Below are 13,956 nucleotides of genomic sequence, written 5' to 3'. Positions count from 1 at the left end.
TGACATTCTGAGCCCCGATACGAGGCTGGTACAATGGTCGCTTGATTCAGGCTTTGAGGCCTGAGAGAGAAGCAGTTTCAGGAGAGATGGGTTACTGGTCTGAATGTCACCGCTGGTTGATCCAGGTGGGTCTGACCAGGTCAGTGAAGCTAGAACCGATCCTTGGACTGTGAGCAATGAGGGCTCTCTAGCCCCGGGAAGCAAAACTCTGGGAAGTCTTCTGACACTAAATTTCCTAAAATGGGTGTGAGAAAACAAAGAGCGTAAAAGAGCCAATCTGTCCCTCCTCTGCTGGTGGAGGGAGTCAAAGAATGGGAAACTCTAAATTACAAGAGTGCTGAGAGAGACCCCTTCCAGGTCAGAACTTCCACACCTCCACTCACCACCCAAAGGGCTTCTCCAGCTGGGCAAAGCTCCAACACTGATGGCAAGTTTTCTTAGGATACGTGTTAGGTTCGACGAAAGGGGCTGCAGGGTTGGGCCCACCGAGGGCACTGAACAAAAGCCAGAGGCTCCAGTAAGCACTACCCAGGTACTTACCTGGCCACTTCAAAACCCAGCTTGGTCCTCTAAGGTGGTTGGACGAGCCCCCACTATCCGGTGTTTGCAGGAAGAGATGTCGGGGGCATTATACAGACAGACAGATGCGGATTGAGAGACCCCCAAGTAGCTGTTCAAGCAGCATCTCAGGGGAAGTCTGTACTTTGTAAGGGTCACCAAAGGTCCAGAGTCCCCAGCAGGGTTTCTATTAGTTCATTTAGGGATAATCAGACTCCAGAGAGCTGACAAATGCAAACTAAAATCACCCAGGACACCGCTTTAGAAATTAAAATGCCAGTGTTATTAGGTTATAAGGTGGGGGTTCTATCATATCAGTGACCAAACTATCTTCAGCTGATTTTTCCTGAGGAGCCAAATAAACACTGAGTGCTATTTATTAAATGCGGGGAAAAAAAGGCAAGAGAAAGTAGCAAGTGACTTTATGGGAGAGTTCCTGTACACTGTGGAAAAACACTAGACATTCATCCCTGTTACTATATCATTGTTTTGGCACTCTGCTAGATACATTGATAAACTGTTACTCTTTAGTTTTTGGGTTTTGGTTTTTAAGTCTATACAACTCTGCCCCTCTGCTAGTACATCTCCTCCTCAGACCTCATGAATTAATTATGTAACAGTTTTTCTCGGATCGCTTCCAAGAGCCTAGAGGTGTGCAAGACCAAGGGTTGGAAGAAAGGGATGTGGAGGAAGAGAGGAGGCCGTACGTGGGGCAGAGCTCTCCAGCCACGGACCACTTTGCCATCTCTCACCTAAGTGAGGTCTCCGTAATGCTCACAAACAGGTCTCAGTCTTGCCTACCGCCCACCTGAAGTTCCAAGTATGGCTGTGTAGCTTGGGCGAGTCAATGGGATATGACGGAGTCATACTGGACCAGAAGTTCAGAGCCCTGGGTCCTGGTGCCAAGATCTACCACTGTTGGTCTACATGAGAGTTCTTTCATCTTTGCCAGCCCTAATTTCCTCAAAAGTCAAACGAAGAGGTTTGATATATTCTTAGATTGATAAAGTCCCTTCCAGCGCCCCAAATTCCATGGCTCTAATCTTCTCTATGTATATATATCTGAGACGCCATGATTTCCTTCATTAAGGGCCTCACCTAGGCCCTGGTGGAGACTTGTAACCTAGCCTCATAAGCACTATACTTACAAACAGTAGGGTAGGTCACTTCCACAGATAGCTAATCTCATCCCATTTCCTATTGAGTCTTATTTACCTCGATATCAGAGCTTACCCCAAATTGGGAGGGGAGGGGGGAGAACACTCTACTTGAGATGTGTCCCTCCTTTGGTAGACACTAAATTCGGCAACTTCCCTCTGCTCTTCCCCCAGCTGCTGGGCCTGCAGAAAACTGAATCCTGAGACAATCATCAACTATTCCTTCTTTAGACCAAAGGGTATTGTCATCTTGTCTCAAAGCTCCCCACCTCCCCCATTCCTAGCTTCACTCATACCAAACTAGAAGGGGTTCTGTGGAGTAAAAGATTCTAAGAGGACAATGTACGGCCTCAGAGCTGCTCAGGCTTCCAGCGTAAGAGTAACAGAAGGCAAGGAGCTCTTGAAGGATTCCCTCAAACCACCACACGTAGGGAGGGCCTCTCAGATTGTGTAACTGAATAAAATACCTAGTTCGGCAGCCGCTCACCACACAAAATCGCTCCGCACTCTTAGCTCAAGATTCACCTCTTCCAGAAATACCTCGTCCAAACTAGCCTCCTACAAAACCCAGAGCCCATCCAAATCAATCTATTTCTTCTCCCTCTGTGGTAACATATATTTTGTGTATTTAGAATATCCTTTGTATATATGTAAATTTCAGTGGTCTAATCTCCCTCAAAAGTCCATCTTCCCAGGGCAGAAACCATGTTTTCACTTTTCAGCATGATTCCACAATGTTTAGTATTTTCCGTGGTGCTTAAAATGTCCCATCCACATAGAATTTAAACTTCTAAGTATGAAAACAAATAGACTAAGGATCTCCCGTACAGAATGAAAAAAATAAAATGCTTCCTGAGACTTTCTGGCAATTTTTCCCTTGACGATTGCCTTATGGGAGATAGTAAGGATGCCCATGGGTCCTGATGTCTTGTTCTGCACACACCGGACAGCTAAGCTGCTAACCTATGGGACTCAGCCTCTCACTTTTCAATGTGGCTCACTATCCAAAAGAAATATCACCCATAAGTGAAGGCCATAATAAGAGAACACTTCAGGGATAAGGCTAAAGTTATGAAGCCAACACATCAGGAAAACTTAAAGGTAAGTCATTTGATACTTTTGTTTTCCCTCTTTGTTTCTATAACCAGAGACAACATTTATTAGTGTGAGAGAATCTTCCAAGCCGAGACCTTTAAGGTACAACCACTGGTTACTCTATGCCTACCTACAGGGCACTGCAGTGATAAGTGACACAGGAAAGACACAAAGGGACATGGGAGCTCAGAAGAGGGAAAGAGCACAGCTGATACTTTTACTTCTGTCGGTTTCGCTACTTTGGTCATTAACAGAAAAGTCACGGACAGAACCATCTGATTCTCTGTTTAAGTACGTAGAATTAAATGCCCTTGGGAAGGACTTTAAAATTCTTTTTTTTTTTTTTTAAAGATTCTATTTATTTATTTGAGAGAGAAAGAATGAGAGAGAGCACATGAGAGGGGGGAGGGTCAGAGGGAGAAGCAGACTCCCCGCCGAGCAGGGAGCCTGATGCAGGACTCGATCAGGGACTCCAGGATCATGACCTGAGCCGAAGGCAGTCGCTTAACCAACTGAGCCACCCAGGCGCCCAGGACTTTAAAATTCTTAAAGGAAAAGGCTATGTCTTCTGGGGAAAGAGGATGGAAATAGGTGGAAATCAAGTCACCTGCTTCAAAACATAGCCCGTGCCTTCATGCCATCTGCAAATCTCAGGAAGGACTAATTCTCCCACTGTGCTCAACTCTGCAGCTCCTTGCTTTCACATGGTCGTCCCCCCTTCACCAGCTTAAGTCTGTTCCTTTCCAGTGGTTCCTCCTTTGCTTTCAAACACAGTGTGTCTTTCCAACTTGAGAAGAGGTTTTGCTTAAGCCACTGCTAGCTCCGCAGCTCGCTCTCACTTCCTTTTCATTGTGAAACTTCTCTGGGCGAGAGTTCTATACTCATGGTCTTCATTGCCTTATCAATCGATCCTCCTCCAGCGGCCTTCAATCTGCGGATACTGCCCAAGATCACAAATTACTATGGTCTTTCTTCGGGCCGGCAGGCACCCATCCTCTTTGGTCTCTCTCCCACATGTGGCGCTGTGGATCGCCCTCCGGGGTGACAGGAAGAGCACCGGATTTCAGTAAAGACAAATATGGGCAAATCGGGTGAGCTGACCTGAAACAAACTACTTAGCCTTTGAGCGTCTGCTTCTTTATCTTTAAAATGAGAACAGTATCACCAAACTCATAGGTTTGCTGTAAGGATTAGAAGTTATAAGTTAGATAAAGCACCTGGCTACTGTGTCTGGCACATGCACAGATGCACTTGACAACTGTCTGTTCCCTTTTCCTGGCTAATTTCTACTCTGTTCAGATTCTTCTATCTACTCGCACTTCCTTCACAGGCTCCTACTACTCCTTCCAATGATGATTGTTCCCCAAATCTCAACCATTGGACTTTTGTTCTTTTTCCTGTGCTCTTCCCAGAAAAAAAAAAAAAAGCAGCATCCATTCTCATGACTTCAAATATCTCTCCTCTGCAGCAGAGTCCCAGATCTCTCTATTTCTACAGATTTTCTCAACCAGGCTTCAACGCTCCTTCGTCAATGTTTCCCTGAGCATTCCCACTTGTAGGTCCTACAGTCAATTTAAATCCAACATGTATGGGAAAAAGACTTTCATCTTATATTTTTAAACTAACTCTGATTATATAGAAGCCATCATTTTTTTTTATAGACTAAAGCACTGTTTAATGGTCATAATGTAATGAATGGACTTTTATGAAACCCTTCCTCTACCAGGGAAAGAGGAGAGAGACTCAGCTATGTGAGTCACCACAAAATGCTTCAGAGGTACGAAAAGCTTATAGTTTAGGCCTAAGGAGGCTCGATGTTTGCCAGAAATAAGATCTCAATCATCACTGCCTCACAACTCAATTCTGAACTAAGTGGATTTCTCAGACTGGAAATGAGAATGAAACCAAATGAGAGACTAATAGTGGATTCAGTGGAGCTAAGAAAACAAATAAAAAACAGTTTTCAAGGGCGCCTGGGTGGCTCAGTCGTTAAGCGTCTGCCTTCGGCTCAGGTCATGATACCAGGGTCCTAGGATCGAGCCCCACATAGGGCTCCCTGCTCTGCGGGAAGCCTGCTTTTCCCTCTCCCACTCCCCCTGCTTGTGTTCCCTCTCTCACTGTCTCTCTCTCTCTGTCAAATAAGTAAATAAAATCTTTAAAATAAAAAAAAACCAATTTTCATTTTAGGAGTTGGTAACTTCCTTTCAATGAAGTAAGCTACACAGCCCCCCAGAACAGCATCCGGTAAGCTGTGCTACCCTATCTGGATCTAGATATGGGGGCATGCATGATCCAGTTTTCCACAGACCCCTACAAATCTCTTTTGTCTTATATCCAGCCTGATACACATATTTATGTTGTATGCCTGTCCCCTGTAGGCATCTGAGTTAGTAACACTTGATTCTGAGGCTTTTAGAATATGAGAATTTGGAAACTGATAAAGTCCTTCACTATCAGGACTCCCAGAATCAGAAATCCATCTCTTGGATATGAGTAATTTTATCCCATTTGTATCCTTTTTGTTTGCTCAGATTTTTGATAAACTTTCTTTTCAAAGTATAAGCCCCTATAATGCTTTATAAAAGGAAAATAAGGAAAGAGGCCTTTTAATATTCTGGGGCCGAAAAGAAGAGGTGGTGGCCACTGGTAGCGGGACTCAATGGTGACTACAGGAACCACACTGAGAAAACCCCAAAGAGGAGACAAAATTCCCAAGAAATGTAGCTAAAAAATATATGCAGCCATCCCTTCCTCCTTGGAGATTTTCATTCCAGAGCTCAAATACTGGTGGATTTGTGTTTTAAATAAGGAAAACCGGGGCGCCTGGGTGGCTCAGTTGGTTAAGCGACTGCCTTCGGCTCAGGTCATGATCCTAGAGTCCCTGGATCGAGTCCTGCATCAGGCTCCCTGCTCGGCGGGGAGTCTGCTTCTCCCTCTGACCCTCCCCCCTCTCATGTGCTCTCTGTCTCTCTCATTCTCTCTGTCTCAAATAAATAAATAAAATCTTTTTAAAAAATAAATAAATAAATAAGGAAAACCATTCCTTTGTAGGCCCAAGATTAGATTTAATTGAGCCCCACCCATGATTTTCCTAGTCTGGCAACAGTACCACTATTCTTCAGCTCACATAGGCATACCACTGACAGCCTAATCTTCCCAAAGATCACTTTCATATGTCAGTTCTCCAGCCAAAACGTTCCACGGCTTCCCACTATCTACAACAGTAATTAATAACTGTGAGAAGGAATTAATAACTCCTTCCTAGGAGATGAGCCTCTTTGAGAATCACAGCATGTAATGACAGATGTTCATAAGTGGACTGAAAATGGCAAATAAATGGATTCCCAGCAGGAAAAAAGGCTGAAATACATTTACCTTCAGAATCAAGTACTAATCTTCCAGCCCAGCATTTAAGGCCCCCCAAAAACCTAGCCTCGGGTTCTTATCTTGCTAACCTTCTTTTCTGCTAATCCTCACCTACTCATTATGACTTTATATCCTTCGCCCATGTGCTTCCCAGCTAAAATGCCTTCCACCTAGTTCCCTAGCAAAACCCCAAACAAACACGAAAGTCCAGATCAAGTCCTGCCTTTTGCAGGAAGCTTTTTCCAATCACAGCACGACTGTGGCCCCTATATCATTCATTAAGCACAGTGAGCTCTCTGATGATCACATTATCATCCCCTGTATGCACACACACCATGCTGAATCCCAGAAGAATGAATTCACTGCAAGTTTCTCTAGACCAGAGAACGGACACACGCGATGGGAGGACAGTCTCATGCCCCTAGACTTATCCTGCTTTACGATGCCCATGAAGGATACTGAAAAAACATAGTCCTGTGTCTTCCTTTTCATACTGAATACCGGCATATGGTAGCTGGGCAGCCCTTCTAACTGTGGAGGAAGAGCCCAGGGAGAGGAAAGACTGAGGAAAGAGGAAACTTATTAACTTGCTTTTGGCTGTATGACTAATGTTCTTTACAGGATTTTGGTAGGCTCTTCTTCTTTTGGTTTTTGGGATATTTCATTTCTTAACTGGGTCTAAAAGGGAGGCTCTGGGGGATCTTGGTAATAAAAGATTCAAGGTTTATAGTTCATCCCGAAGTTGGGACTATCTCCCAGTAAACAGGCGGGTAGGAGAATGGTAATCTGACAGCAATCCTCTCCTTAAGCTGCTCGTCTATTTGTAGGAGGGCTATCTGGGTCTCAGGCTACCAACAGGTGATAAATTCATAGCCTATTCGTAAGATAGGGAAAATAAAGAGGAGTGGGAAGATGCTTTCATCCCTCAACAATGAGCATAAGGAAATAAGGAAATTTTATTGTATGTTGGAAGATGAGTGCTACGGAAAAAATGAAAAGTAGAGCCATGTGCAGAGGGGCAAGGATGTGGCTTACAATTTTAAATAGGATACTCACAGTAAACTCCATTGTGAAGGTGACATTTGAACAAAACCATGTATTGTATTTTTCACACAGCTCCCCTTAAGAGGTGGAGCTTAGTTACCCTCCCCTCAAGTATGGCCTGGACTTAGTGGTTCACTTCTAACGGAGAGATTACAGCAAGAGAGTGAGGCACTGTCACTCCTGAGATTAGGTTATAAAAAGGCTGCAGCTTCCGTTTCAGTCTTAGGCCATCTCTGGGATCACTTGCTCTCAGGAAGCCAGGACCATGTCATGTGAGCAGCCATATGACAGGGCAATGGCACCTCCTGCCAACAGCCACATGAGAGAGCTTGGAAGTGATTTGTCCAGCCCCTCCCAGCCAACATCTTGACTACAACTTCACGAGAGACCCTGAACCAGAATCACCCTGCTAAGCTGCTTCCAAATTTCTGGCCCTCCACAACTATTTGTTGTTTTAAACCGTGACATTTTGGAGTAATGTGTTATAAAGCAGTAGAGAAGTAATCCAGACATAAAGGAAGTGAGGAAGTTGGCCACACAAGTATCTGAAGAAAGAACATTCCAGGCAGAGGAAATAGGCAGCAGAAAGGACTAAAGGCAGGTGGTGCTTAGAGAGCTAGAAAACCAGCAAGTGGCCAGTGTGGGTGCAGTGGAGTAAAGGAAGAAGAAAGTGGTAGATGAGAGCAGAAAGGTAATGAGGTCCAGATCATGTAGGGCTTTGTAGGCCACTGTAAGGCCTTTGGGTTTTACTCTAGAAGTATAATGTGAAGCTAATGATGGACTTTGAGCAGGGAGTATCATGATGTGATCTGTGTTTTAGTAAGATCACTCTATTGGGAATGGGCCAGACGGGGGCATAGGTAGCAGCAGGGATACCAGTAAAGAGGCTATTGCAATGATGCAAGAAAGAGACAACTGTGGCTCAGACCAGACTGGCAGCAGCAAAGGTGAAATTATGGGTGTATGTTGAAGGCAGAGCCAACAGGATTTCCTGATGGACTAGATGTGGGATGTGAGAGAAAGACAGAAGTCAAGGATGACTCCAAGGTTTGTGGCCCTAGCAAGTGAAAGGGTGATATTTCCATCAGCTAAAATGGGAGGAGGTTGTTCAAAAAGCAAATTTGGGGGGTAAGTTAGGAGTTCAGTTTTGGACATGTTGAGTTTGAGATTCTATTGGACTTCCATGTGGAAATGTTGAGCAGGCAGTCCAGAGTTTGGGGGCAAGGTCTAAGAATAAAGATTAAATTCAGGATTCGTCAACAAGGAGGTAGTTAAAGCCATGGGACTCCATGAGATCACTAAGGTAAAAAAAGATAAGATCACCAAGGACTGAATCCTGGGACACTCCAACTTTAAGAGGTAAGGGAGGGGGCACCTGGTCGGAGGAGCATGTGATTCTTGATCTTCGGGTGTTGGGGTTGTGAGTTCAGTCCTGCACTGGGTATAGAGATTACTTAAATTAAAAAAAAAAAAGGTAAGGGAGAAGAAGAACCAGCAAGAGACTCTCAGAAGGAACAAACAATGAAGTACGAAGAAAAGCAGGACAGTATCGTAGTATGAAGCCATGTTAAGAAAACATTGAGAAGAAGGAATTAACGAGCTTTATAAAGGAAAAACTTAAATGAGAAAAGGTCAGCCAACTCAATTTTCCCTGCCTCCCTATCCTTCCTTTTCATTTCCATATCCACCCTTATGCCAAACGCTATGGCAGAGGTCTGTACCGAGGGCTGTGGGAATAGCAGGAGAGTGTACCTGTGCCTGAAAGAAGAGGACTGAGGAAAGGAAAAACGCTCACGGAAAACTCACGAAAGTGATGATGTCTGTGCACTCGGGAAAGCTGAGTAGAAGTCTGTCGTGAGCACAAGAAGGAAGAGAATACCAGGCAAACTGGTCAAGGGATGTATGGGCATCAAGACTTCAGTGTGGGAGACTGGCAGAGGATCAGGCTGCAGAGGTCAAGAGGACCAAAGCATGAACGACCTTGTGTGCCATGCCCGGAGTTGGAACCACTAAATGACTTCAAGCAATCGGGTTTCTGTTTCTGTTTCAAAGAGATCACTCTGCCGTAATGCAAATTCAACTGGCGGGGAATAAGGACTGACCGGGTGACAAGTTAGGAGCTGCTGGAAGGTCAGACCAGAAAACATGGGGGGTGGGGCACGGCAGAATAGAGAAGAGCAGATTCAAAAGACAGTTGACAAGTTAGGCTCTGAAAGTAAGGACAAAGAGAAAAGTGGGTAAGTCCCAAGTTTCTAGCTTTGAAAGCTGAATGGATACGCGTATGATTCCCCAAGATAAGGCATATAGAAGAGAATTAGATTTGGGGGGAGTAGGTGGTTTATTTTGGACATGGGTAGGGTGTTGCAATGTGGGACATCCAAGTAGAGACGTCAAATATGCAGAAAGAAATGTGGGCCGCGTAATGGAAATACAAAATTAGCCCTTGGTGGTATACTGGTGACAGTTCCAATGGGGGTCTGGAGGAGATGACCCAGAGAGAGAAGGGCAAGGGGATAAGGACACAATCTCGAGTAACACTAACATTTACGGCGCAGGTAAAGAACGGGACGCCAGCCGAGGAAACCAAGCAGAAGCTGTCTGTGAAGGAACTCAACTGGACGGCAATCTCCAGGTTAAAGGACTCCTCCTCCTCCCCGGGCAGCTCTGATGTAACCTCTAGCTTTCTAAGAGCAGCAGGGAATAGCTTCATAACTCTGCTCTAGCATCAGGCTGCAACCTGACAGGGAATGAAGACAGTAACTAAAACCAGACAGGGCACAAAGGCCGTGGCTACATTTAGGATGCTGAGTCAAATCAGTGTCAACTATAGTTCTATAACTGTAACTATATGATACAAATTGGTGACGGTATTACACTGAACAGATTGAATTGTACAAGGCCTGCAGCATGCAGCAACGGGAATGATTGCTGTGCTGAATACTCTCCTCTGAAGACAGGGAAGGAGAGAATCTCGCTGTTAAGGCCCCCCTCCTTAAGGAAGCCAACTTCACGCAACTGCTCAGGTTTTGGTGTCAAGGGCTGATTCCTGGCCGGGGGTTGCCAGCTGCAGAGGGCGGGGCTCTATTTTGGGCTGCTTGCTGTCCCTGAGCCTGGCCGCGTCTGGTTTGAGCAGCATGCAGCCCCAGTGACTCACACACCCATGCAAACCGCCTGTGGCTCAGTGGCATGGCCTCGGAATGCCAGCCTCAGGCCAGCTCCCTCCTCACCCCATTACACTGGGATAAATAAATAAAGAGCCCGCCAGCAGCCGCACAGCCTGATGGCAACCAGATGGAGAGGGGGAAGGCATGGACGCAGCCAGGGGAAGGAACTCCCTCCAGTGGACCAGAGTGAGAGAGGGCCATGCCAGCCCCATCCTCCTAAACTTCTCTCACACAGTTCCTGGGCCATGCAGTAATAGTCCCCGATTCCTTGACTCATCTCCCACTATGAATGGTGCCTCCCAGCCCCCAGTCCTAGGAGATGCTCTCTATGGGGAATCTTCCCTCTATGAAGATCATGCCAGAAGCCACTCCGCCCAGTCAACTCGAAGAACACTTCCAGGACGCCCCCTCCAGTCAGGCCACCATCAACTGGCCCCCTTGGGCTCCCTGGAAATGCGAAATCCAAGGCTCTAAGGGGGGGGAGATGAAAAAACAAAAGAAGTAAATATGAAGACGTAACCCCTGTTCAACCCTTAAATATTTTTCCTGGCCTTAGTATCCTAGAAACCTCCCTGTCCTACTGCCCTCCATGCCCTATCTCTGTGGCCTCTCGCCTAGAACCAGGAAAAACAGACCCCAGCACTGACCGCATGGCCCCTCTGACATCAGCCCTGGCCCCCCTGCACCTTTATCCTGGGCTCTCTGTCCCTGGTTTGTTTATCTTCCTATGTTGCTTATTTTGATGGCACATCCTTTCAGCTGTCTTGGGTGACCCCATGACCCTTCTGTGTCCTGTTTGTAGGACCCCAGACAAGCAGAGTAACTGAAAAGGTGCAGTGGCCAAGAAATTCTGTAGTCCCACAACGAAGCAGGTTCTAGCAGCTATGCAGGACAGTCCATGGTCCCAGAGGACGGTGCAGCAATCCCGGAGATCGCAAGAATTCCACACTACCCTAGCCCTTAACCCTCCTCTAATTGGTGTGTATAACCCGTTAGAGCTGCAGAACAAAACAGGGATGATCCCAGACAAGAAACGGAGGAAGGCCCTAAATGTCCACCTATAGCAACATGACCTTAGGCAAGTCACTGACCCTGCCTGAGGCCCAATTTCTTAGTCTATGAAATGGAAAACTACAGCTACCTGTCTCTCAGATCTTTTGCAGATATATAAAATTCTGTAAGTCTCTGTGGTTTGGGTGTGATCCGCCCAGACCTTTGAAGACCAGTATTCCTGAAGTAATTGGTTCCAAAACACCAATACGCCTCCTGGGTTGACACCAGGATTCTATACGCTTTCTCTTCGATTCTGCGGGGTTGCCCGCTGCCCCAAAAGCATGGAAGAGATGAGCCACCAATTTTACAAATGAGAAAACAGAGGCTCTGGGAACACTGATTCATCCAAAGCTGCAAAATAAACCAGAAGAATAACCAAAGACCCCAAATATAGGCATCACAAGCAGCACCGTGTCCACAGGTCACACCACTCCAACTTTTGTGAAACTTCCCCTAGCACAGGTTTATCAACATCTTTGTCGACAAACTTACAGAGAACCTACTACTCCTAGGCACTGTGTTCGGTGCTGGGGACACAGAAATGCATTTGATGCAGTCCTTGTCCTCAAATCTTTCATAGATCAATGGAGGAGAAAGGCATAGTCTTGCAGACCTATAAACAGCAATATCTATCACAAAGTTATAAGCGGTAAAACGGAGGTAGGAACCAAGGTACTGCAGCAGCAGGGAAGAAGGATTATCTTTACAAGGAGAGTCTGGAAAGGCCTCCCAAAGAAGCCAAAGCTGACACTTAAAAGATTAATAGAAGTTTACGAGGTAGATAGGGCCAGGGCATTGGGCGTTATAGATAAAGTGAACAATGTGTGGCAGGAGATAAAGGCTAGAGGAAGGCAATTCAAAGTCATTCTCTGTGACTTGGAGCATAAAGTTCATAATGAAAAATGTCAAGAAACCAAGCTAGAGAGGTCTGTGGGCACCAGATCAGGAAGGGACCTCTCTGCTGGGCTAAGAATAAGTCTTGCATTGTTTCACTAAGGGGCTGAGGCAGGGAATCAGCATGTCATCCCCAGCCTACGTTAACCTCCTTAATACCTACACTTACAGACAGAGGAAGCTAACTGACAGAAAATGGCCAAGGAAATCTCTCTGTGGCGAGTCTAGGTTTAACAGTCTCTCTTTCCCCATAAAGACTTGAAATCTATACTTCAAGACGTAACAGTGCACCCTTTCCTTCTTCTCTGGAGTTACATTGCTTCAGTAGATGGACTGAGCACTCAACTTGCATTTTTTGTTCTTTGTGTTAAGACCCCAAGCATGATGGCGTCTTTGTTCAGCCAATGCACAGAGGCAGAAGAGAAGGTTCCAAGTCAAGAACACCTGTTTTCTGCCGAGCCCTGGGAAAAATATTAATTTCATGTTCAAAAGGAATATGAGTCACAGTCCCTGTCCACAAGGGGTTTACAAAGTAGCCTAGATGACAAGACAGAAATATGAATAATCTATACAGAACATGATATTATAATAGCATTATTTGCTTACATAGTAAAGTACCAACTTGGGTCACATGTAAAATTAGAAAAAAGGGCACTAATACTAAGGTACTAACTGTACAACCAACAAGTCCTAAAAGAGTTAGAGAAGAAGAAGATCAATATTGACTGGTATTATCAAAGGTCATTATTATTAATACTCCCCCTGTTTGGCATTTAATAGATGTTTCTTTTGGCCAAGCTCAATCCTTAGAAGGGAAACCTAGGCAGGAGCTTCTGACAGGCCACAATTATCTACTCCCCATTCATTCCTTTGCCAGGCCCCTTGTATAAACACTGTGATTTTCCACAGCCTACTGTGCCCACAAGACAGTTCCCAAATGGTAACCCTGTGCTTTTCACCTTCCTCTGCTGTGGGATATTGGAGGGGCCCAGACAAGTAATAATGACTAGCCCCCCTGCTCCACAATCCAGACCTGTGATCAGATCTCAACAAGCAAAAATTGATCAACTGGTCAACCAAACTTTCCAAGGTCAGGGAATTCTAAATGAAATTCCTAGGTACATGAACAGAGATGTTTTTACAAATGCTGACCAGCCCACTTTAGCCTTTTATATTCTTCCCCCTATTTCACCCCATCTCCCCCATGGGCATCTCAAGTTTTATCAGATTTTCTATAGGCAACTTTTTCAGAGAAAGGACTTTCCAACCACACAAGCCAGCTAACACCCAAAACGCAAGTCACTACTCAGGCACCTGGAAAGAGAAAATAAAGCAAAGCTGCACAAGGAGAAAGGAAATCCTTATCGTGATATACTCTACCTCTACCATAAATTGTTCCAAGAAGGAATTTTCTTCAAATGGCTCCGTCTTCAACCGATCTGTAATAAGAAGGGATACAGAAAAGAAATATTAGTCTTAGGATGAGTTTCCTGCCTGTGAGAAGGAAAAGAAACAGAGCCCGAGATTTCTTGGGAGGGAGCATACACATGCAACACCCAGAGTCCAGTGGGAGAAGGGATGAGAGTGTGTGACAAATAGGAGGAGGAGGAGAGGGTGATCAGCAG

General features: G+C 45.4%; 1 protein-coding gene across 1 annotated transcript in view; it reads right to left on the bottom strand.

Annotated features, from left to right (window-relative positions):
* Positions 1-13,956, bottom strand: part of NHEJ1 (non-homologous end joining factor 1) — an 80,390-nt gene that overhangs the window by 54,713 nt on the left and 11,721 nt on the right. Inside the window, exon 5 of the mRNA XM_035007108.1 lies at positions 13,712-13,770. Coding sequence (XP_034862999.1) covers positions 13,712-13,770 — 59 coding nt within the window. The remainder of the gene's footprint in view (positions 1-13,711; positions 13,771-13,956) is intronic.

Source organism: Mirounga leonina, unplaced genomic scaffold, assembly GCF_011800145.1.
Source record: "Mirounga leonina isolate KUSES-001 unplaced genomic scaffold, KU_Mleo_1.0 Mir_151, whole genome shotgun sequence".
Taxonomy (NCBI): Eukaryota; Metazoa; Chordata; class Mammalia; order Carnivora; family Phocidae; genus Mirounga; species Mirounga leonina.
The sequence above is the reverse complement of the archived record's forward strand: the minus strand, read 5'-3'. Positions and strand labels throughout refer to the sequence as shown.